The sequence below is a fragment of the Lachnellula hyalina genome, assembly GCF_007821495.1.
Source record: "Lachnellula hyalina strain CBS 185.66 chromosome Unknown contig00009, whole genome shotgun sequence".
Lineage (NCBI taxonomy): Eukaryota > Fungi > Ascomycota > Leotiomycetes > Helotiales > Lachnaceae > Lachnellula > Lachnellula hyalina.
Window position 1 is genome coordinate 101,169 of NW_022157123.1, and position 23,937 is coordinate 125,105.

General features: G+C 47.4%; 8 protein-coding genes across 8 annotated transcripts; 3 read left to right on the forward strand and 5 right to left on the reverse strand.

Annotated features, from left to right (window-relative positions):
- Window positions 1–232: 232 nt before the first annotated feature.
- SREP (GATA factor) lies at window positions 233–2,072 on the forward strand (the record flags this gene model as incomplete). Its single annotated transcript, XM_031145669.1, has 3 exons — window positions 233–639; window positions 686–1,242; window positions 1,288–2,072. The coding sequence occupies 3 exons, from the start codon at window positions 233–235 to the stop codon at window positions 2,070–2,072; spliced, it is 1,749 nt and encodes a 582-aa protein (XP_031008976.1).
- Window positions 2,073–5,977: 3,905 nt separating this feature from the next.
- On the reverse strand, window positions 5,978–6,729 carry tvp15 (Golgi apparatus membrane protein; the record flags this gene model as incomplete). Its single annotated transcript, XM_031145670.1, has 6 exons — window positions 5,978–6,014; window positions 6,107–6,242; window positions 6,295–6,363; window positions 6,420–6,478; window positions 6,536–6,607; window positions 6,710–6,729. 6 exons carry the CDS (start codon window positions 6,727–6,729, stop codon window positions 5,978–5,980), a joined length of 393 nt encoding a protein of 130 aa, XP_031008970.1.
- A 1,364-nt stretch (window positions 6,730–8,093) lies between these two features.
- Window positions 8,094–9,673, reverse strand: OXDA_0 (D-amino-acid oxidase; the record flags this gene model as incomplete). The annotated part of the gene is made up of 4 exons (XM_031145671.1): window positions 8,094–8,908; window positions 9,304–9,401; window positions 9,458–9,595; window positions 9,651–9,673. 4 exons carry the CDS (start codon window positions 9,671–9,673, stop codon window positions 8,094–8,096), a joined length of 1,074 nt encoding a protein of 357 aa, XP_031009022.1.
- Window positions 9,674–14,408: 4,735 nt separating this feature from the next.
- RAD5A_1 (DNA repair protein RAD5A) lies at window positions 14,409–17,425 on the reverse strand (the record flags this gene model as incomplete). Its single annotated transcript, XM_031145672.1, has 5 exons — window positions 14,409–15,381; window positions 15,427–15,967; window positions 16,104–16,389; window positions 16,461–16,958; window positions 17,006–17,425. The coding sequence occupies 5 exons, from the start codon at window positions 17,423–17,425 to the stop codon at window positions 14,409–14,411; spliced, it is 2,718 nt and encodes a 905-aa protein (XP_031009023.1).
- A 401-nt stretch (window positions 17,426–17,826) lies between these two features.
- On the reverse strand, window positions 17,827–19,407 carry rex3_0 (RNA exonuclease; the record flags this gene model as incomplete). The annotated part of the gene is made up of 3 exons (XM_031145673.1): window positions 17,827–18,702; window positions 18,759–18,820; window positions 18,864–19,407. 3 exons carry the CDS (start codon window positions 19,405–19,407, stop codon window positions 17,827–17,829), a joined length of 1,482 nt encoding a protein of 493 aa, XP_031009020.1.
- Window positions 19,408–20,238: 831 nt separating this feature from the next.
- Window positions 20,239–20,685, forward strand: LHYA1_G000683 (uncharacterized protein; the record flags this gene model as incomplete). The annotated part of the gene is made up of 3 exons (XM_031145674.1): window positions 20,239–20,245; window positions 20,319–20,341; window positions 20,389–20,685. The coding sequence occupies 3 exons, from the start codon at window positions 20,239–20,241 to the stop codon at window positions 20,683–20,685; spliced, it is 327 nt and encodes a 108-aa protein (XP_031009021.1).
- Window positions 20,686–21,242: 557 nt separating this feature from the next.
- On the reverse strand, window positions 21,243–22,433 carry BUB3.2 (Mitotic checkpoint protein; the record flags this gene model as incomplete). Its single annotated transcript, XM_031145675.1, has 3 exons — window positions 21,243–21,961; window positions 22,012–22,094; window positions 22,150–22,433. The coding sequence occupies 3 exons, from the start codon at window positions 22,431–22,433 to the stop codon at window positions 21,243–21,245; spliced, it is 1,086 nt and encodes a 361-aa protein (XP_031009018.1).
- A 355-nt stretch (window positions 22,434–22,788) lies between these two features.
- GPN2 (GPN-loop GTPase) lies at window positions 22,789–23,932 on the forward strand (the record flags this gene model as incomplete). Its single annotated transcript, XM_031145676.1, has 3 exons — window positions 22,789–22,852; window positions 22,901–23,226; window positions 23,282–23,932. 3 exons carry the CDS (start codon window positions 22,789–22,791, stop codon window positions 23,930–23,932), a joined length of 1,041 nt encoding a protein of 346 aa, XP_031009019.1.
- Between the last annotated feature and the right edge of the window lie 5 nt (window positions 23,933–23,937).

The window sequence follows — 23,937 nt, forward strand, 5'->3', positions numbered from 1 at the left end:
GTGGAGACAACCTACGAAAGCTTTCTAGACCTTCTGTGAACTCTTTCCACTGGCATTGGGCTTATACCTGCCAACTGTGTTGCGCTTCCCTGGCATCGCTTACTACACTTCGACATCTTTTGCTTCAAGACATTTCCTCGGGATCAGCTCTCCACCGACAATCTTTCCAATGCATGTTCAATAACACCAGGCCAATCCTCACTTTTTCGATCCCTACACAGCAGCAAGGCTAATGTGCGTTGTGGCTGAACAACATCCAGTGACTGGCTTTATGTCGGATCACCCACTCGGCAGTATGAATAATAGGGTGTCACCGCAACGGCGGAGGGAAGAAACTTTTCCTGTCCGGTCTGCGTTACCTTCAAGAGAACCATCCAAGGAGGACATCGAGCTTGCTCAGCACTTAATCGGACATGCGCAAGGAACAACAAAACGGGACGAGAATGAGCATAGTACTTCCAATAGCCCATCACCAAATAACGAAACTAATAGTCCGGGTTCGTCAAGTCCTTCCATGGACCGGCTGCGCCAAGTCACACCTCGGTCAAACTCTTTAGAACGACATGAACGAGAACTTTCTCAATCTTACCCACCTGTCTCGTCACAATCAGACGCTGTTCCCAATGGACAGGTCTGCAGGTAAATACTTCTAGCTTCCCACCGAAAGTCTGCTAACATTTAACAGTAATTGCGGAACTAGCAGGACACCGTTGTGGCGTAGATCTCCGCAAGGAGCTACCATCTGCAATGCATGCGGACTTTACTTAAAAGCTCGCAATGCTTCCCGGCCGACTAATCTAAAGCGACCACCACCAATATTAGCCACTCCCTCGGCCCAACGATCTCCAGAACCAAGAGGGTCACCCGCGAGAGCAGGACCAAGCAATCAAGCCTCGGCAGGATCCACCTACGTAGCAGCAGATCAAACCACTGTAGGATCATGCCCAGGAGGAGGCAAGTGCAATGGTACTGGCGGAGCTCAAGGTTGTAGTGGTTGCCCTGCTTTCAACAATAGGGTATCCAAAAGCGCGCATTTTACAATGTCTCAGGACAGGCACTCGAGCAGTGCAGCCCAACCACAAGACGAGCAGCCCATCGACGCACCTTCACCTGTCGATGTAGCTGCTCTTAATTTACAAGCGCAAAATACAACAGTTGTTGTGGCCTGCCAAAACTGTGGAACGACAATTACTCCGTTATGGCGAAGGGATGAAAGCGGACATACGATATGTAATGCTTGTGGTATGTATACATGTGGCTTTGCTCTTCCGTTGCTAAAATTTTCAGGGCTGTATTATAAGTTGCACGGCGTTCACCGTCCTGTGACAATGAAGAAGTCGGTTATAAAGCGTCGGAAACGTGTTGTACCAGCCGTTCAAGGGACTCAAGCATCTCTTATCGATGCAAATTCTGCGGGTTCCCCTGAGTCTGACAGAAGATCCCCAGATAGCCCAGATCTCCGCGGAAGCACCAACCCTGACGGTTCAATAAATCTAGGCTTCATGCGGGAACATCGAAATCAGCTTCCCCAACCAACCCCCATCCGTAGTAAAAATGGCCAACAGATGCCATCCTCGGACCTCACTGCCTATGCATCAACGTCGAATCAAGGCTACACACATGAAAACCTTGAATCGTTAAATAACGATAACAGATTACCGCCGATGACATCCTACCCATCTCCCACGCAAGTTCGCCCTTCACTATCACCCAATCCCTTCCTCTCTCCCTCCCGAAAACGTTCCTTCTCCACCACCGAAATCGATCCACAACACCAATCCCAACCATCTATCAATCCTTCAGAACCCAATCGTCTCTCCTCCATAAAATCCATCCTCAACCCAGGCAGCGCAGAGTATCCTGATCCGGAATCCCGCATATCCGTTCAGTATCCGCCAGTCAACAGTCCAGCTATGAGTAGTTTTGCGACGAGTCCCGCGAGCAGTGCGCAGAGTGAAAACGATAGGGCCAAGGTTGAGAGGAGGGAGATGTTGCAGAGAGAAGCGGAGAGGATGAGGGAAGCGCTGAAGGCGAAGGAGAGGGAGTTGGCGGAGTTGGGGATTGGGGAGTGACATCTGCCAAGGGATAATATTACGACAAAGCGAATATATACGGAGTGAGAAAGAGTCTATCATGGCGTTGAGTGAGCGCAGCGCAACTCAACCAGGGCGACGGAAAGCGTTGGTTTTGAATTTGAATTTGAAAATGCGTATTAGCGCGGGCATATAATGGGCGTTGATTTGGGTCAGCGGCGCAAATCGGATGGCAACAATCGATCGATCGAATTCCCTTTTCCTTTTCCAGGTGTGTGGGCCGTGCGTGCATACCTACGTTCAGGGGAATGTATGTATGTATAAAATATAACGAGTATGAATAATGCAGTACATATACATTTAAATATCCATCCATGCCCTAGAAGTTAGTCTAGGTCAAGCAAGCAAGCTTTAACTTATATGTGATACAATTTCCTCATCCTCTCTCTTTATCCCATGCCACCTCTTTCGATCTTAATTTTCTTTATCGTTCGTTGATAAGGGGATGGGATGAAGAAAGTTCTTCACATTTATATGTAGTAGATACATGCATGCATACGTGTATATAATACTGTTAAAACTACCTTATAGGACAGGGAAGGGAGGCTGTTAAGTACTATTTGCTTGATTGCTTGCTTGGGAAACTTGTAAGTATGCGTGTAAGAGTGCGATGGAAGGAAGTCCGTTCCCAGCACTAGGGGTTAAGGTATTCCATGCAGACACCGAGATGATAATCCAAAGCTGACAGACAAGAATTGTTTAGATCCTCCAGCTTGCCCAGCTAGCGTCTGCGAATACGAGTTCTGACCTAGCATCTCCTCTTTGTTTCAACATTTCTCTGGCTCAGTCGTCCTTGGGTGACATTTCTCTTTGTGTGTATATAACGAATCCAGTCGGGCTGCGTGCTGTTTTAGATTGCGGTTATTGTTTATGCCTATTCTTAATAGAGGAAGACTGCACCGCTTAAGCTGGAACGGAGGTTGTGGAATGTCGGGAGAAAAAACGTGCGCAGCAGGCTGCTTTGAGCTTGACAAAAGAGCTGGATGAGAAGATGCAGGACTACGACTCGCAAGTGAATGAAAGCAAATTCGTTGATTGGGGGATTTGCTGTCAATTCGTTTTGGCTGTATATGACAGCTAGTCATAATTATGTTACGTATTGTTAGCTAGGGATTTTATGCAGTCTCGAGGATAGATGGAGAGCCTGGAAGGGATAGCAGGATATATGTATGTGCCTTCTCCCTTAGCGGTTCTCAAATTATCACTCCCAGCCTCAGTCTACTATGGGAACGTTGTTCTTTTCGATGGCTGTAGATTAGAGGTGTAAACGCACGGAATATATATATATATAAGTTCACTGTTTTGACTCGATGAAGGTTATTTTATTTCATTTCCTCTCCTCACTCTTGAAAGAGGGGCGGGGAACTGGACTGTATTGAGTACGTGAATCGTTTCCTCTGCGCAAGTTTCTCGGCGTTTGAGAAATAAATGCGACGAGAGTTAGGGGGGGGGGGGAGATTATTTCTGGGAGACGAGGGATATTTATCCTATCTGTTCTATCACGTCTGCGAGTGTTTGGCATCCGTAAAGTTAGTTTGATTGCGGTTATGGAGCGTTTGGCGGGTTGTTTTTAAAGGGAATACATGCAATTGCTGTCACGTTGACTTTTACTGTCAGCCTACTATTTCCTTCATACCCACAAATCTACAATCCCAACATAATAGGTCTCTGTCTCTGTGGATCTCGGGAAGCCAGGCGTTTGCTTTTTTAATCCAATGTCTGATTCTTGTATCTTAATTTGCTGGTGCTTGCGAGTACTGGTGAATCCCTATCTAAAAGACAGGAAGTTCGTTGTAGAACGAGTCTTATAAATCGCTGCCAGCCTTGATTGTGATCGTTGTTGCAGTCTTTAGAACGCTCTTTCTTACAAGCTGGCATGAAAATTGAATCAGCAGCTGGTTGGCTGGGCGAATAAGATTTTCATTTAAATTCCTACTTCTCCTGCTTCAGAAGCTAGAACCTTGCAAGTGTGTATATTTAGCAGCAAGCCGAGATATTAAATCAAGCTCACAATGCTCATGGAATTCTAATGTGTTATTGCCACCTTGGAACTATAGGTAGATTGTTATGATATCGCCTAGTTAAGAACCCGCAAGAAGTCATGTTTCCAAAGGATGGGTTCTCCAAGCTACTCTATAAATACCCCCCTCTTCCATCTATAGTTGAAGCCAACACGTGCCTATATCTTTTTCCTCCTATGATCAAATGTACACTCTGGCTCCAACTTGTAGGATCCCACAGGTGTCTCCAGGTATCTCTGATAGGTTCTATTGATCAACATGTACAATTCCTCTACATACCTGAGATAATTCTATACGTAGAGTCATTTAGTAGAGTAGGTTAAATTCAAGGCAAAGTGCAAAAACTTTAGACTGGGCCTGCGATCGAGCTAGTTCCTTCTGAAATAGGTGGGATTAACTTATGCTATAGAAAACTATGCAAGCTCGTGGCGGGTTTTCCTAGCGTAGGATTGAGATGTGAAGGAAAGTATCTTTATATTCCATCATCTTCCAGGTCACTCGGATAAGATATTTAGGAGTTTTTTGAAAAGTAACATATTTTTCAGATCTAGATCATTCTCCACGTGACCTTTTAATTCCACAAAGGAGAAACAGCTGCCTATTAGATAATAGACTTGTGTGCCAGCACTATACATATAGTTATCATTTAATAATACTACGTACGGAGGTATCAGAAAAACAGCCTGTAAGTCTTTCGATAGCAAGCAAGATGATCTTGTCGCCTAGCAGGACATACAGTACAGTACATAAATGGCACGAACGAAACAGGCGGGACTTCTAGAGACCAATATACAGCGGGCGTTACGGTAGATACTGTAAGAATCCGCATTTTTCTCAACCAGATATACGTACTCATTAATCTAGTTTGGCCGGAAATGCCACAAGACACAAGACACAAGACACGATATACTGCCTCTGCTTGTCTTAATGGCATAATACCTATCATAGCGAAGAGCCAGTATGAGCTATCTATATCCTATAGGACACCCCAGCTCGCTTTGATTTCCTTGTGCTCGTGCTCGTTCGTTCTGGAAGGAAAGATGAGGAAATTGATGGTTGGGAGGGATGAAGTGATTTGTGCCCAAAGAGACACTCGCTCAGTTCTTTTGACTACTAATAATCCCACGTTATCCTTAGGTTTCAAAATATATATCAAAAAAACGCTGCGTATCGTAGAAGCAAGGCCCACTACTAGCTTAAAACTGCCACGAAGGGGCTGGCTTGAATTTCTGATAAGCAGGTCGGCCGGCGATTGAAGAAATCGGGGTGTTTTACACGGAAAGATGAGAGGGTTGGTTTGAGATTGTATGGCGGAGGTTTGTCTATTGTTTATTAGGTGCTTTTTGCTATTTCTGGCTGGGTTAAATCACGTGGGAGCAAGGAGCGAGGAGCAGGAGCAAGATCTCATATAAACGCATGCAATATCACTTGATATCCGACAAATTCCTGATCCTAGAAGCATAATCGGCAGCACTGGTTTGCACGGAAGGATTTTTCAACAGGAGTATTGAATTTCTGGTATTCGAAATCCGGGTGTTTCAGGGCAAAATAATTTGTATATTTTTGGCATCATCATTCGGATTTCTAGAAATCAGGTTGAAACACAAATGCGTGTATTGTACAAGGTGTGCTTGGAAAGGAGAGCCTGACCCGACCAATCTATCGTGGCATACGTCCAGGACACCGTATCCATGCTTTCTTCCCTTCCCTTCCAACCCAGCATATACGTAGGAAAAGCGCGTAGATATTCAGTCAAGGTTCGTGAAATCCAGACTCGCGTTATTCTGAGGGAACTCTGGGGACATAGGGTGAGGTATTCAGTGGAGTAAGGAGTCTCATGGGGTTCGTTGGGAGCTAAGTCGTTTAGATTTGCTCTGCGCCCCATCCACCGTCTGCTTCCCTGTAGTTTTGAGAACTTCGTTAGCCATGGTGATTCTTGGTGTATAGACAAGTGTCTAAGTCGGGAGAGGGTATCGGTGTCTGCGCGCATACCTCATGTTTTGAGGGGGTTCGATCGATGGGACGAACTCGAGAGCGATATAGGCAATACCGACAAGAGCAATGACGCTCCCGAAAATATCGTTCGTGATATGCTCGTCGAAGAGGACTGAACCGACGAAGAGGTAGACTACATGATATTAATTATCCAGTCCACAGTTTGGAACAGGGCGTCCACATACAAATTCCTCGCCCGAGGAAGGAGAAGAGGAAGGAGGCATATCTCGATAGTTGTGGGGGAATTTGAAATTCTGCAGCTGTATTAATATCGAGTCTCCAACACTCCCAGCATCATTTCCAAACTGACCAAGCAAAGCAGTTGATGCTCCGAACAGAATTACGTATATGCCAACCATTAATTTCCCACTTCGATACTGTCAGCGAAAAGTTCCGCAAGTCTCCTTTCTGTCGCAAAGAACCTACAGTTCGAATGGGTGGATGTGCCAAATCCCGCTGAAGATCATCAAAGCTCCCACACCCAAGTTGACGATCCGGCTAGGGCGAACAAGTTGTTAGCAACAGATCATGGCTGGGCAGAGCGCGCAATGGCAGATAGCATCTCGTCGCGCTTGCGCTGGCAGGCTGGACTGAACTTACAAAGCGTCTGAGAAGTCCATGGTGAGTGATTGAGGTGCGCAACGTCGTTTAGAAGTGAGTACGATTCGGGATATATGGATGAGTGGGGAGGGTGAGATGCAGGTCCTCGAGGGAGGATATCAGGAACTGTGAAGAGTTGAGTTGAGTTGAGTTGAGTTGAGTTGAGTTGAGTTGAGTTGTGTCCCTTTGTTGCAAGACAGACGCTACTACGTAACTTTAAAGATCGCCTTGAATTTCATGGCTGCAGGGGCTCAAGAGGCTAGGCTGCGTATGGATAAGCTCAATATCGAGCCTCGACAACATTCATTAATACAGTTGTTCCTCTCTTCCTAGCTTTCCCGACATCAAATTCTATCATTATTCGTCGACTTTCTGCCGTTGTTTGCAAACTACGTGCTCGTCAAGCCTGTTGGAACGCCGAGAATCTCGTTGCCTAACACAAATACGTGGCCCTGTGCCTCGTGACAATGCCTTCTGAAGGCAGTCATTGTTTATCATTGATTTTGTTAGAAACATTACTAAGCTCAAATGAGTATAACTAGAGGTGTGATGCTGAAGTCAATCTCACTTACATGGATATAACACTATTGTAAGGTACCGAGCGATATCAATGTACTACACCGGTAAACCTTTATATGGGCGGACTGCTCTTGAACGACAAGCGGTTGAACGTGACACTTCCTAGAATTTTGCCATTAGGTGCCTCAGCGTATTTTCGATATTGTCTCATGAGGTGTGAAAAGACGAATATCAAAGTGTAATGGGCTAGATTGCCCATGTTTTCTGGGGGGGGGGGGTTCTGTTGCAATGATTTCCTCGTCTCCCCCTATCTTCTGATCGGTCGGAACCTGTTCAAACTTACCTGGTAGTCTATAACTGGTCCGGAAATGTTATGGAACAGTCATTCATACGCAGGCCTACGTATGGCCCATAGAGACTCTATATCGAATGGCTTCAGGTCTGTCTTATACAGGGCCCTTGTGATGAGGGATCAGGAAAGCAATCCTGGTGCCAATCGGCGTTGAGGAATGGGTCTTTGAAAGCTCAGGGTCTCACTTTCTTTGGATTTTCCAGGGCCAGCTCGACCTACTAGTGAGGAACCTAGCTGTCATCATATTATCAGGGAGCTTCAAGATCGCGCGTTGGACCGTGAGGAGCTACTTTTGATATGTGCCATTGCCGAAGTCTAGTTGGGGCGTCGTTCAGGCGACAAATGTTTCTACAATTTGTCACGGGGACAGTGCTCCATGAAAAAGGATATGTTCTGGCGTGGTTTCTGTGTGTACTGCAGTTCGCGGACCATTTATTAATTACCTTGAATGTCATCAAACGTAAAGCGTTCATACCCTCATAATAATCCACAAAATACAGATCATTGGAAACATCACAACTTGGCCTTGACACCCACAACCTCATCAACCAACTCAACCGCCCCCTCCGCAGTCCCATACGAAGCCTGATACCCCGAACCACCATGTCCATAATTATGCACCACCCAAACGCCGCCTACCATTTCCTTCTCGACCCTCACCCCCTCTTCTCTATACGGCCTCAACCCGACTCCATGTCTCACTACACTCAAAGCCTCCACGCCCTTCCCTCCCGTCAGCTCCGGACACAACTCCACAGCCCTCTTCATGATCCTCAACGCCGTACTCGGATCAGGTTGACTCTCCCAATTCCCCTTCTGATACGTGCCACCCAGAATAGTGCCTCCCCCGGCCGCACGCTGCATGATATAACAGACCTCCTCGTCCCCATCATCAGTCCCAGATATCGTCAACATATGCGGCGCTTCATTGCGAACGACGACGATCTGGCCGCGTGCAGGAATGACGGATTTATCCATTACGCCACCGAGCTTGGAGGCTGAGAGACCGGTGCAGTTTACCACTACATCGGCTTTCTTGCCCGAGGAATGGAGGAGCGAGGCGTCGGCGATGTGCGCGAGGATGGATCGCGATACGGTGCAACCGTTGCGCAGGCATTGGGAGGTGAGGTAGGGGAGGTAGAGCGCGGTGTTTATGCAGACGGATGTGAAGGCTGTTGCGGAGTCTGCGGTGGGTGGGAGGGCCGAGGTAGGGATGATGCGGAAGTCGGGGAGGGTGTTTTTGAACCACGGGTCTGGGGAGGTTAGTTCGGAGAGCCATTGGCCCGTTGCGGTGGTGGCATCCTTGAGTCGGTTGAGGACGAGTGTGTCTGGGGATGTTAGTGTTAGTGACGTGGTGGATGGTAGGGAAGTGAGAGATGGTGTGGGCTGCATGGAAGTAACCGGGAGTATGATTCGAGGAAAGAGCGAAGCGGAAATGCAGCAAAGCTCCAAAGTAAAAAAAAAAAGAATATGAGATCTTCTATATCCTTTGATTCTCTGAATAAATGAGAAACAGGTCAATGAAAAGAAGCCAAACTTGGGGCATGGTGGATAAAAGCTGAATTGAAGTGGAAGAAGACCCCGAAGTAGAAACTCTCAGACTAGAGATTTTGAATAGCAATGTACAAGAGAACTACAGGAAACAGTTCTTCTAGTACTGTGTACTTAGTGGCCTGAAACAAAGGAGTATAGCAAGATTTTGTGAAGATGAACAAGTATTTACCCTGAAAATGTATGCCAGCCTCCGGAACATCTTTAGCAAGACGAGCAAGCTCCGGCCAAGTGTTCTTCTCCCACTTGCAGGAGGCTTTATCAGACATCCTAGAGCTGCCAGGTCAGCATCCATTCGACATGAGAGAAGGATCAGAGGTTCCTACGGAAGGAAGTTGGCGCCGGCCCATGGGGATGTGTATTCGATATCATAATCACCTGGCATGTGCTTTGCAACAATTGTTACATTATACCCGGGTTTTTTGGACAGGAGAAGGGCGGTTGTGAGACCGGAAACCCCAGCACTATTATACAATACAGATCAGTGCATGTTACACCAGATGCTGGGACCGAACTTACCCAACTACTACGACATTTGGCATTATTGCTTGAGAATAGAATAATGAATAATGATTAGATGTTTCCTAGCATGAACGGGGGGTAGTTAGTGACGGGAGGACCGCAGCTAATGTTCACTATAACTGACCTTTGGCTCGCTTGAAAAATCAAAATCTTGTCCGCACTTTTTGGGAACTTGTCTCTTCTTATACATATTCATCCCCACTTTTGACTTTTGAATTGCTCGACTTTCGACACACCACCACCACGACAACCAAAGGGCGTATCCAAAGTCCTCGACCTTCCTCAATTCCACAAACTGACAAACCGCACACCGTACGATAAAAATCGGGTAAAAATACTCAAATTCGTACCTGCCTGTAAAGTACGTACTTGACATTTTTATCTCCTACTTCCCACGATTACATTCACTCCCCTTCCTACTCGCGACACTCCACTCACTCTCCTCTCCTCCTCGCAACACACTACACTCTCGAGCTCCAGTCCGCTTGCAGAAGCACAGCCACAGCCACAGCCAAGTGGTTTCAGTGGCTTCGGTGGCTTCGGTGGCCTTTCCTCAAAGGGATTAGACCCAAATGCAGCTCCTCCGATAACAGTTGTTATCAGCATGTGCACGAGGTTCGGGGGTCCACCCAGCACCCCGGTCCTTCGCTTAGCTCTACCCGCAAGATCGCGTCAGAGGTGTCGGTGTCTGTCCTTCACTCAGTCAGGATAGCAATAATACCTAGCAACAATAGGACTGACTCGCTATTCAGTCCAAACCACAACCACAACCACGACCACCGCTTTAGAACTGGCACTTCTGCTCTTCTTCTTCCCAGCTGTGCTCTCTTCGTGCACAGCAACCTAAAAATATACTACAACTCGACGTTGCCTATCATGGCTTTCAGCGACGAGTTCCCAGCTCTTCAGGCTCACGGCCTCATGGCCACCGCGATCAGGGGAGATGGTAAGTTCACGAACCACCCCCCCGAACCACAACCCTTTTTCCAACGCTGCATAATTATTGCAACGTGGACTGACTTCTCTCTAGGTAATTGTCTCTTCAATGCCCTTTCCGACCAAATTTACGGCGACGAATCCCATCACAGGGAGATCCGGGTGAGAGTTGTCAAGGAAATGCGAGATCACCCCGAACAATACATCAACTTCGTTCCAGTCAACAATGGGGGAGGTTATCGCAGAAACCCAAAGCGAAAGAACGTTGCTCCGACCCCAATTTCTGCCATGCCATCAACTGCACAAATCAACGCAAATTTCGTATCTCATCTCGACCGAATGCAGAAAAATGGTACATACGGAGACAATTGCGAAGTTATTGGTTTTGCACGAGCCTACAACACCGACGTGGTCATCTACTCGCACTCTGCCTCCAACTTTATGATTAAGGCTAGCCACGACGATGTAGAGAGACCAAGAGCTTATATTGCTTTACATGTAAGTATAATACCCTTCCTTCAGTTTGCATCTGACTAACTTGTCCAGAATTATGAACACTACTCCTCCGTCCGGAATATCAACGGTCCCTTTACTGGTCTTCCACATATCCCAAATTTTGTCTTTGGAGAAGGAAATTCTACCCAAGCCACAAGAAACACAGTCAAAATTCAGGATTGGATGATCAAAAATGTTATGGCTGCCATGCCAGACTTGGCCAACGAAGAAGTCATCAAGAGCGCCCTCATCGAGAACCACGGAAACGTCAATAATGCAGTTAGCTACTTGATGGAATTCCAGTATAGCAGCTATCCCTCAACACCCGGTAGCTTTTCACCCTCAAATTCCGATGGTTCCATTAGCATCCAACGAGACAGCGATGGTGAAAGCGACGACAGCGATGGTCCCAATAAGCGACAGAATCGTCCTAAGGATAGAGCTGTGAAGGCGTTACCAAAGAGAAGGAACCAACAGGAGGAGACCAAGCTAGAGTTGAATCTCATCCCAACCATCGAGCTTACCCAACCGGATGCCGAAAAGGCAAACTGTGTCTCAACGCAGATTTACCAACCTACACCACTCAGAGTAGCTCATGACCTGACGAAGGACAACGACTCGGTTATTGCATCTGATGGAGATGACGAGTTCAGGCCGGAAGATAGTGCATCTGAAGTTTCTAGTCGATCTCCCTCCGTCAATCCGGCCAATCCATGTCCACGGCCGAAGATTATCCTCAACAATAACCGAAAGAAGACTGGAAAAGTCATTAAAGACGCCAGTCACACATACCAGGCACCACAAAGCTCCTCCCAAAGCTTGCAGGATGCTCTATATACAAAGAATCCACCAGCATCAAACCCAAAGTCTCGCATTACCGCCCGTCAACGCAAGGACAACAAGAAGCATGCTCAGAAGCAGGCCGCCAAAGAACGTAAGCGCAGCAAGAGCGAAGGGTTAGAACTTGAACCATCCATGTCGGAACCCAAGCACGTCTCTCCGCCAATGGAGAAAGTCCTCTGCGTGGGAAACATGATCGTAGCATAACAGCCGAACTCGGCTACAGTTCGGGAATGAGGTCTCTGCTGGCAAGAAACTCAGGGTGGCACCAGCCCTCCGGTACACTTCCCATGGATTGAGCACCCCGGGACAAGCTCTTTGTGACACCCCTAGGGATGGTTCCTCAACGACATCACGCATACTACCTCACCAAACGACACCACTTACAGACTTTATACACCACCAACGACAGAAGGCCCTCAACTCTAGGGAGCTCCTTACGATTCGAATTCCATGCATCAAAACCACGTCATCATACCCAAATCTCTAAATAACGAAATCTTGTATCATAATACCACCACCACCTTTCTTCGACATACGGCATCACATAATCAGCAATGGCATTAGCATCGGCATTAGCATCGGCATCAGCATAGCGAAAGGCGTTCAGAATAAAAACATAGAAAGCAAGGGACTCCGAAGCGCTCGGGTCTCAGGCATAGCATAGGGGAACATTGAATTTAATTGGGGCGTTTAGGGAAACATAGGCTTTGTAAAAACTGCATCTGCATAGGAACGGCGCGTTGGATTGTAACCATACGTCCCTGAGAAAGGGATATTTATTAGGTAGCTGGAAATGCTACAGTACAAGCCTTGAGTTCTGCTTCTCACACAGGATAGTAACTATATTAGAGAGTTACAGAATTACAGAATTCTCAACCTTGTAATCATCAGAAATACTTCCTTCGTAACTATGTATGCCCTTGTCTTATGTCCTCCTGACCTCGACTGTTCTCATGACCCCGGCCCCTAAAAATACATCCATCTCATCTGACTCAGCACCTCCTGACACCACGCATCACATCACATGCACGCTAACCCCAAGAAAGAAAGAAAGAAATCCAAGCCCCTGAAGATCGAAAACCCCCTTTACCTGATCCGAAAAGTCCGAGATTAATATTACTATACGGAGAGGCTCAATTTTTTTTTTTCCCTCATGCGACGTGCTTGCTATGTTACAAATTTCCGAGACCCATATAGTGCGAGGCTTGAGCAAGCAAGAACCTGTCCTGTCTTGGACGTGGTGGGGAATTTCTTTTGGGGCCGGGAAATATCGGGTCGTGTAATGTAGGGCAAGGCAAGGCAGGGCAAGGCAGGGCATGAGATGTCTTGCTTCCTTGCTTCCTGCTTCTTTTTGCTAGTGTTGGGAATAGATTACATTCAGTCAGCGACTGATAAGTCGATTCTTTAGTTGAGCCTTTCTTTTCCTTTCAGTCAGTCGGTTGAGGGGTTACCCTTCACTTAGTTAGCTACACACAGATTGTATCTCAACTAACTGATGGCTGACTGACTGACTGACTGACTGACCGACCGATTAGATACTCTGAATTATTCAGTTTGTTAATTTGGCTAGCCATGCCATGGCTTATAAACTTTTTAACCCAACAACGGCCATGATACCGTAATAGTAAGTCTGTATGTATGAGTAGGTCCTACGAAGTATATTCTATTCCCAGCATATGCATCGCCACCGCCCCATACTTCGAATCCTGACCTCCCTCTTATACCCGTACCTAGGTTTTGTTAATCAATCGATTGGATTGGATGGGTTGATTGAAGATCCGGGAAAGAGAGGGAGTTTCGCTGTGACTTATGTCCTGAACTTGCTATGTACGGCCTATGTTGAAGGAGAGAGGAGAAGAATAAATGAGAGGCTGAGGACGGGGAACGGGGTAGGATGAGACGGGTATTGAGAACTTGACTATAAATGCTAAAATGATATTAGAGATCGGATATCTAAGTATGATGGGATGTCAGCAGACACTTGCCATTCTTTCTCATATCAGAGACCATGGCCACTCGACGCTCAGCTAATATAAAGATAACGCCAGCCATATATCCTCACGGTGATATCTTGGCTTCGATCGCATCTTTAAAGTCACTGCTGGCGAACCCACCGACGCTTATGTGGTTTATAAATCGAAATCTTGCGGCATCCCTAGCCCCGCTCCCGTTAAAGCGATAAATGAAGACGAAAATGAGAAACGGAACGTGGGCTGTAGTTGTAAAAAGTGATCCATATTGTTACAATTCCCATATATTCATCCCCTTGAGATAGGAAAATCAAGGCGCCCGCGCACTATCTATGGTTCTAAAAAGTATTCGTACAATATAGAAAAAGTTCGGTGCAGGAATACAAGTGCAACCGCCGAAGATTTACACACCCCTCTTGATAGTACAAGCTATGAAGTTCCACGCCGCTAATATCGTACTTTTCTCCAGCGAATATCGGGACCTCTTGGAGACCGCAACAAGACAAGCAGCTCAGGCCAGCAGCTTCATGATATCACTCATCCCGGTAGTCTTGGCCTTGCCACCCTTGGCCTTCTCCTGGAACGCCTTGCCAACCAGCTTCCGCTTCTCAGCCTGGATCGCCAGCACCCGCTCCTCGATACTATCTTCCATGACCAATCTCCATACAGTGCAAGGACGGGTCTGGCCCAATCTATGCACACGATCGACAGCCTGGTCTTCGATGGCAGGAGCCCACCAGGAGTCTGCGAGGATGACGGTGTCTGCGGCGACGAGGTTGAGACCGACGCTGCAGGCGGACAAACTGGCAAGCAGGATACGGCAATTGGGATCGTTCTCGAGAGCGGACATACCAGCATCACGTACGTGAGCAGGCATAGTCCCGTCGATGCGGGCGAACTTCATGTTAGCCTCGTTGAGTTGATGCTGGATGATGTTTAGGAAGCTGGTCCATTGGGAGAAAATGACGACTTTCGATTTCGAGTCCCGACGACTGGCGGTCAGGATACTCATCAATGCCTCGGTTTTGCTGCTCTTGGTGTTGACATCGATCTCTGGATCTTCCGCGACTTTCTCTTCAACTGCAGCGTGCACGAGGCAGTCTTTGTCTACCAATTCAGCACGACACATTGGACACTTGTGCTGGAGCTCGATAGTACGCTCAATACATTCTTGACCGAACGCATGCTTGCACGCTGTGATGACTGGATTGTGCAAGTCCTCGAGACAGATAGAACATTCCTCCTGGCTGTCGATACTGAGTTGTAGAACTGCTTGGAGGGCAGCGCGGTTCTCTTTGGTGAGCGCTACGGCTCCGTCACTTTCCAAAAAGGCCATCAAGTCGGTAACTCGCTTTTCGCAGAGCTTCCAATGATTGCATACCTGGCGGAGCCGAAGTAGGATCTCAAGCAAATGGCGATAGACATTCAGTCCTTTCTTGTAGGGCTGTTCGTTGAATATCTTCACCATGCCCTTTGCCTCAGATCTACGAACTGTCAGTGATGCCTCTGCTCTTGGAGAAGAGACTTACTCGATAGCTTCGTATTTCTCTCTCTCGTCATTGCGGAAGGCAATATGATGGACATACTCTGACTTCTCGGGCAACTTCAGGTCGACGAATGCCATGTCCTTCCTTCGTCGTAGGCACATGGTTCTCATAAAAGACTGTAAGATGAGTTCTGCATTCGGATCTTCAGCAGCCAGAGGGCGAGTGAGAATCGAGTTGAAAAGCTCCATGCGTTCTAAACCTCCGGTGATCCCCATGTACTTGATCATGGAGTGAAGATCCTTGATGGTGTTGACAATCGGAGTACCTGTGAGGATCCATTTTGATGTTGCCAAGAGATTAGTAGTTGCAACAGCATATCTAGTAGCAGCATTTCGGATTTGATGGCCTTCATCAAGGACGACTCGACGCCAGTTTATGGAGAACAATCCATCTTTCGTTGGGGTTTTGACTGGAGACGATTTGGATCCCTTGGGCATACACTCAGAACCTACTAACCCGTAACTTGTGACAACAACATCGTATTCTGCAAATTCCTGCTGTGTCAGGCGCTTGCGACTACTGCCTGTAGAGAAGGCGAGGTTAGTATCAGTTGATAAAGGCTTAGGAAATCAAAAATGAGACAGAAGGTACATTTTGGAGTTTTTGAGATACCCTTGGAATAGAAGCCTTAAAATAAGAAGGAAATTTGGGTTGCTTACCATGATACATCAAGACCTTCAATGCATTCTCTTTCTTGACGTGCCTCTCAATCTGCGAAGACCAATTACTCATCACGCCTACAGGCGCTACGATCAAAGTAGTTCCTGGGCCACCCTCAAGGATGGTGCTAATAACTTGAAGAGTTTTTCCAAGTCCCATGTCGTCTGCAAGAATACCACCCCTGGATAAAGTAGGCGCGATGGGAGTCTTGTAGTTGGTAGCAATGTTTTGGAAATTATTTTTATCTACTCTCTTCCAGAGTTGAACGATGTCTTTTGAACCAACCTTTAAGAGTTAGGTAGTCAGCATGGATATCTTGAATAGGTTCACGAGTACAGATGGGGTATTTAACTTACTGCAGGAAGGACGGGGTTCTCCTTCTCTAGCATCCAAGCCAGACCTTGTCTTTGATACGGAAGAAGGATGGACTTCAAGCCGATGGGCTGGTTAGCCCTGGGCATTTTTGCAAGAGCACTTTCACCAGCTCCCCAGGCCTCAACAATCTTCGCAGCTTCTCGAGGGTTGAAACGCTCACTGTTGTCCGCCAAATCTCGAATACTGAGCTCAATAGGAGGTTCGGGCTGGCTCATGGGCTGGCTGCTTGTTTGACTGTTTGATGGTTGTGAGCTGCCAGAATAACCAGTCTGCTTCTTTGGGGGTGGTTGATATTGAACAGGCTTTTTAGGAGCGGCAATGTTTCGTTTTTTGAGAGGCACTTTGTCAGCCTTCATCCGAGCCTCCAACTGTGCTCTTGCAATGGGCTCAGCTGGCCCGAAGACCTTTAAGAGGATTGGGCAATCAAATGTTGCCTTCTCTCCTGCGATGACGCCTTCCATAACAATCGTCCTAGAGTCCTATATCACGTGTTAGTATAAACAATAGACAAGATGGAATAACTGACCATGTATGGTGCAAGTTTGGAGGCAATGTTTCGGGGTAAATGGCCGATTTGAGTGTCATGAACGTTGTTCACTCGGATGGCATTCGAATCATAGGGGTTTGACGGCTCTCTCCTGATCATTACTTGCTCTCCAGGCGTCGCATAACCATTGTAGTACCGGACTCCAACAATCTTGCCATCGATAGCTCCAACACAGGTCCATCCGGATCCTTCATCAGCATCTTGACTAAGGTCAAGAACTTCATCCTCTTCATCAGGATCGGCCCAGGACCCACGTCCATTCAAAGACTGACTTGAACGAGGTTGAGAGCCCGAAGGCTGGTTGATCGATGCACGCGCTTGTTTGCGGTGGGGTGTGGGGTTCTCATCGTCGCTAGTGAGGTCGATGAAGCCTGCGTTGCGTTTTCCCAAGTTCGACATAACGAGCCTGGGTAAATGGATCAGTCTCCTTCTCGCGTGTTATTTTGGGAAAATGTTGCTGCAGGTTGATGGATCGGGGAGGTCAAAGGTTGTGGACGAGTTGTTTATTGAAGGGGTTCGCGCTGTCACGTGGACAGGGTCATATGTAGTATGTTCTTGGATCTTCTTGGAAACGTTAACAATGATACATGAATGCTTACAATCGAGTACAACATATTGGACAAAGCTTAAATCAAGGATATACTTAAAATTGTAGAAAGTGCTAGTTGTAAACTAGCCCCCTGGAGGTCGCGCCGGGCGGATTAGTCATCAGGCTTGTCCCTCTCTTCCTCTCTCCCCTCGCATCTCTCCACCTTCTACCAACAATTCATATAGAAACAAACCCCCTATTATCCTCAAAGCTAGTCTGACCAAGGGTCATATCCAGTATCAGGATGTGGCCATCCCATATCCTCTGCGATATCTGACCAATGCAAAATTTCATCGTCCTCGTCGTAGCTTGTTTCCTGGGCCTTCGCTTTGTCTGCCTCAGCTTTCTTACTTTCCTGCTCTTTCCGCGCAATGTCCCGTTCTTTTTTCAAGCGCATGGCTTCGCTTTTCTTAGCTTCACCCCAACTACGAAACGCTTCCTTGTTTTGCGTACAGAATAACACAACCTCTCGCGTGGCTAGAACATCTTCCAAACAGTCGTGGGTGGCCCCCTTATTCTTCCTGATTTCAACATTGAGAAGTTCAGAGCAAAGTGCTGCCAAACTCCCCCCAAGAAAATGAACGCCAACTTCCTTTCTCGACAAGATCCCAGAATCTACCACACGTGGATGGATCATCCTCAAACCATCCAAATCGTTCTCCAATGCATGGCCAACAAGGATAGTTTTGTCGTCAATATATTTCCACAGCTCTGATCGAGCTCCCTCCCAACCAGACAACGTCTGTCCTTGCGAAATAGCATTATTGAGCGTGGATTTGGATATACCATGTATAGAAGACCGCATTTGGGTTATCTTCTCACTCGGGTTCACATATCGGTTGAGAAGTACTGCGCTAGTAACGTATTCGGTAACATAGAGCATAATCACTTCACCCGCACCGCTAGCAACCCCTGCCATTTCACAGTCGAGTACCACTGCACGAAACTTCGCCACCGCAGAAGGAGCTGGTGTTTTCCGGTAGTCTATGTGTTTAATCGCGCGAAGAGACAGTTGGAAATCGTGTGTTGGTAGGGTCAGACAGCCTCTGTTCTTTGAATTGCAACATTTGTATGGCCTGTTTTGGTTCTGCAGGTGTTTGAACAGTGAGCTTCTACGCATAAAATTCGAATGCAAAAACGTACCCATTTGTTTCGTTTGGCTGAATGGAAGATACATTCTCGACCATTGGCTTTCGATTCTGCACCTATACTAATTTAGCTCCACTAAAATCATTGGGAACAACTTACTTTTACACCGTTTGCATTTCCGTAAATTGACACAATCTAGAGGATCGTACGGTTTGACGATAAAGTTGTTCTCTTCGAGTTCCCTAGGCGAATGGCAATGTGCCGATAATGCATCGAGCACCGCCCTGGATTCAGATCCAGGAGTAACTGACCAGCGCGAATCAACATTTTGAGGAACGCTCTTGGTGGAAGGTATCGTTATCTGAGGAGCGCCGGAACCAGGAGCAATTGCATTTGGCGGCTGTGCGCGTTTGCGTTCAGTCGCTGTAAGAGGATGTGGCTTTGCCGGTTTGACTTCAGAAGGGGAAGGTTTCCTGTGTGCCGAAGATGTTTGTATATGCTGATCTAGATATCGCTGTTCCTTGAACGGCCTTCCACACGGTCCACAGTAGGCTGCCTTTTTTGTTGTATATGGCTTGATCGGAGTTTCCTGCTGGGAAGGTCTCGTAGTAGGTTGCTTGTGTACCGAGCAATCTCGTATATGCTGATCTAGCTCTCTCTGACCCTTGAAGGGCCTTTGACACGGTGCACAGTATGCTGACATTTTGGTGTTAAAGTTCGGAATTGAAATACATTTTTTGTTAGAAAAGACAATTAATGCTGGCGACAAACGGACAACCGATACCTAGGGGGGGGGGGATGGCGTTGGCGTTGGAGCTTGGAGCGGGGTGCATGACGCTTTACCGGGAACGGAAAGGCATGGACTTCTGGGGTTGTACAGAATATTACTAAGCAGTGAGATATCTTACACTTACCTTACTTATCTAGGTACATGGCGAAGAAAGACTCAACAACCGAGATACTTAATATCTAGAGAATCATTATGGGCAGATGAAATAGTTTTTGCGAGGACTCTAACTCCAGATTTTCTTGTTTGGGGGCTAGAGCCGTGTTCACGCAATTACTTTTCGGTTGAATTTCACAAGTAGTGGAGTGGACAAGCAGTCGATGAAAGACGATTCTGAACTCAGCATCCAAGATCCCTTTACACCAAGAAACACTATTTCTTGTCTTCTTTCTCTTCCATTCGCATTCTGTTTTGTCTTTCAACCTTCCTAGTCATAACGCTCGCACAGCCTCTTCGCTCTAGCCTAGGCTAGGTATGCACGCCGAAACCCCTAAAATCTGCAATGCAGCGTCATCAGACGAAGTTCGGTACAGAACAGGGTTACCTGCCACAATAACAGGAACAAGGCCTGGATTTCCGATATAATTGTGGCTGATGCGCTTTAATTCTTCTTTACTTCTTATGTAACTTTAACTGTCCTTTAAGCAAAAAGCCGAACCATATGAATCTCGAAATCAAAACAGATCGAGCATTACGAAAATATTCTTCAGCAAGATGCTAGAACGACTCACGATCTGCTTCATCAACATGTTCTGTACGTCTCACCCCGGCCTCCCTGCCCCCAAACATTCCATCCCTCCCACTATCACTATCACTAACCGCCCCAGTTCCGCCGCTCTCAGTAATGCTGGTCAATCTCCCCCCCTCCCTCTCCTTTTCTTCTTTAACAACCCCCAGATCGCCGGTCCCAACACAGACTGCCTAATCAACACGCTACTCTTCATCGCCGGCGTGATCCCCGGGCACATACACGGCTTCTACATCTCGTGCACGTACTTCCACCGCAAGCGCAAAGTGCGCAAGGGGCGGTGGCCCGGGGGCCGGAAAGCGGGCATCTATAGCCGTGCGGTGTGGAATGGCGGGGCGAGCGATGCGCGGGTGAGGGAGTTGTATGAGAGGGGGAGGAGGAGGGATGAGGAGAGCGGGAGGAGGAGTAGGAAGACAAAGGGGGAGGAGGGTGTGGGTTGGAAATGAGGTCGGGGGGCAGGGCATTGGGTTATGATTTTCTCGCTGGCTTGACTAGGTAGGGAGGGAGGTGAGTAGGTAGCTTGAGTAACGTATTGTTGCTTCCAGCAAGATAGATCAGATACAAGAGATCATCCCAAATAAAACTCTCTCTCTCTCTCTTGAAATAATTTTGGGATGGTTTGGGATTCATCGTATAGTTTGATTTAAGTCCTGGTAATAGTTTGCAGATGTGGTGGGAGCGGTTTTGCTGTGGAAGTGGAAGTGGTGAGGCTTGGACGGGAGGGGTGGTTGCACAGGAGGTTGTTGTATTGAATATAAAGAGGTTCGAGTGTGCTGAGCACTTGCTCGCTTGCTTGTGGGTGAGATTTATGGGGCCTCTACTTGATGCACGGGAGTATGGGTAGATGGGAGGAGCAGTTATGAAAAAGCGAAGCAGAGAGGAATGGTCGAGACTAAACCATACAGATTATAGATGTCTCGAAGAGGTGGAAAAATAAAGCAATTTTCTTTTCCGCAAACGCCTTGCTAATGGATTATATGACACAGAGAATATACAAACCCACTTACTTGGGTCCCTTGCCCTTTGCCTCCGTCTCACCTAATTCCCTGATATAGATCTTCGTGACTCCCTCCCCACTATAGTCCTCCTGATCATTCTCAAACCCAGGACAAACACCCACAGCAAGGTACTTCCCATCATTGGAAAAACACAACGCCGCAACACTCGTCGGATATTTCTGATACTGACGAATCCTCCTCTTCGCATTAGCGTCCCAAAGCGCAACTACACCATCTCCTCCTCCAGAAGCGAACGTCCCATGGACCGGGTGGAAAGCCAGTGCATTGACAGGATAGACGATATCCGTTCCATCACCTGACGGATCCGGTTGCCTATGACATTTAAAAGCGTATTTGCGTGCTTGCGACTCCGGGGAGGGGTCGAACCACTCGACAGCCACACGACCCTCAATACTGCTACTAGCATATCCGTCATCGTTTGGCATGCAAGCCACAGCTCTAGTCATGAATTTCAGCGACGACTCTCGCTGCTGCCAGGGCTGCAGCTCGGTCGTGGCGCCGTTTGCTTGGGATGCCAGCATGAGCGTGCTTTGCAGTTCGTAGATGTAGACTAGACGGGAGGCCATGGCGACGACTAGTTTGGAGGCTGTGATCGAGAGGGAGTGCGGTTTCGCGGGGAGTTTGATGGTTGCTGGTTCTTTTTCTGGGTGCTTGAGGTCGTGGAAATGAAGTGTCGAGTCCCATGATGCTGAGATGAGTAATGCTGTAATATCAGTTAGAGTTGTGCTTCCATGTCCAGGAATGGAAACTTACAATGCTCTTTACTGTATACTACAGACTTGACTGGCGCAGCATGAGCGCTCATGATAGTTTGCTCTCCCGACTCAAGATTTATCCTAATGCCAACAATCAGCTGGATATTGGCGCCTATTTTCCGGAGCTTCTTCCTACCTCTTGACCTGCCAATCCATCCCCGCAGTAAAAGCTTCATTGTCGTCTGCTCCGAAGCAGACATCCAGTACTGGCGCCCGGTGCTCATACTTCTCGATCAGCTTTCCACCCTCTTCACCAGAGCCAGCTAATTCATACAGATAGACGTGTTTATCCCAAGAAGAGACCAAAAATCGTGTGGGGGCGTCCGGCGCAAATTTGAGGGCAGATACCGCATCCGTAGGCGGTTCCGAGATCTCGTACTGAATTGCTGGTGACGAATTAGTTTGACTTCTGTTTAGCATTAGAACGTGTATGTAGAAACTTACTGGGCGCCATGTTAAGATAGATTGTAGTTTCTATAGAAAAGGTCTTGTTGATTTCGAGGCGCGCCGTGCGGATTAAAAAAAAGCGGCACCGACTTTTAATGTTTTAGTCCGAGTGGAGCATTTAAAAAGCGGGCAAAAAGCTGTTATGTTGAGTGCCGCTTTTTGTATCTATCGCGAGACACACCAGAATTCTGCCATCGCGACTCGGCGCCACCGCCTTCAAACTTGAAGAAACAGACTTAAGTACCCCACATCAATAGCTCTTGCCTCGTTCTGAATACCTCCATCACCTTCCCTCTTTTTTTATTTCTCCAAAATCTTACCTATCAATATGCCATTCGCACAACTCGTTCTCGGCAGCCCCGGAGCTGGCAAAAGTACCTATTGCGACGGAAGTGCGTAATTACCCCTCCATCCCCAGCTCCATCTAACAGCCTCTCCAGTGCACCAATTCATGTCAGCCATAGGACGGAAATGCTCCGTAGTAAACCTCGACCCGGCGAACGATCACGCAAACTACCCTTGCGCAATAGACGTACGAGATCTCGTTAAATTAGAGGATATTATGGAGGAAGATGATTTGGGGCCGAATGGAGGGGTACTATATGCTTTGGAGGAACTAGAGCAGAATATGGATTGGCTGGAGAAGGGGCTGAGTGAACTGGGGGAGGACTATGTGCTTTTTGATTGTCCGGGGCAGGTGGAGCTCTATACACACCACTCGTCATTACGGAATATTTTCTTCAAGTTGCAGAAGCTTGGTTACAGAGTACGCATTTCGTCTCAGTTCGAGTATTGGTTGGCATATGCTGACTCTTTGCTAGCTTGTAGTCCTGCATCTTTCCGATTCGTATTGCCTGACGCTCCCCTCACTTTACATCTCCAACTTAATACTATCTCTGCGGGCTATGCTCCAGATGGACCTCCCACACCTTAATGTCCTGACGAAAATCGATAAACTCTCTTCATATGCGCCCCTGCCCTTCAACCTCGATTATTACACTGAGGTCCAAGACCTATCCTACCTCCTGCCAAAACTCGAAGAAGAATCAGCGGTGGGTGCGAAGTTCCAGGGGCTGAACACGGCGATAGTGGAACTGGTTGAGAGTTTTGGTTTAGTAGGGTTTGAGACATTGGCGGTAGAGGATAAAAAGAGCATGATGCATCTTCTCCAAGTCATAGACCGAGCAGGCGGGTATGCATTTGGCGGTGCTGAAGGAGCAAATGATACCGTATGGCAGGTTGCCATGAGAGAGGGTGTGACCACTATGGATGTCAAGGATGTCCAAGAGCGATGGCTGGATGCCAGGGACGAGTATGATGACAAGGAGAGGAGAGAGTGGGCGGAACAGGCCAAGATTCGAGATGAGGCTGAAAAGGCGAAACAGGACCAGATGGACGTGGATGAGGATGATCTGGAGAATATGTCGATGCCTCCAGATAGTGGCGTAAAAGTTGTTAGAAAAAACCAATGACACCC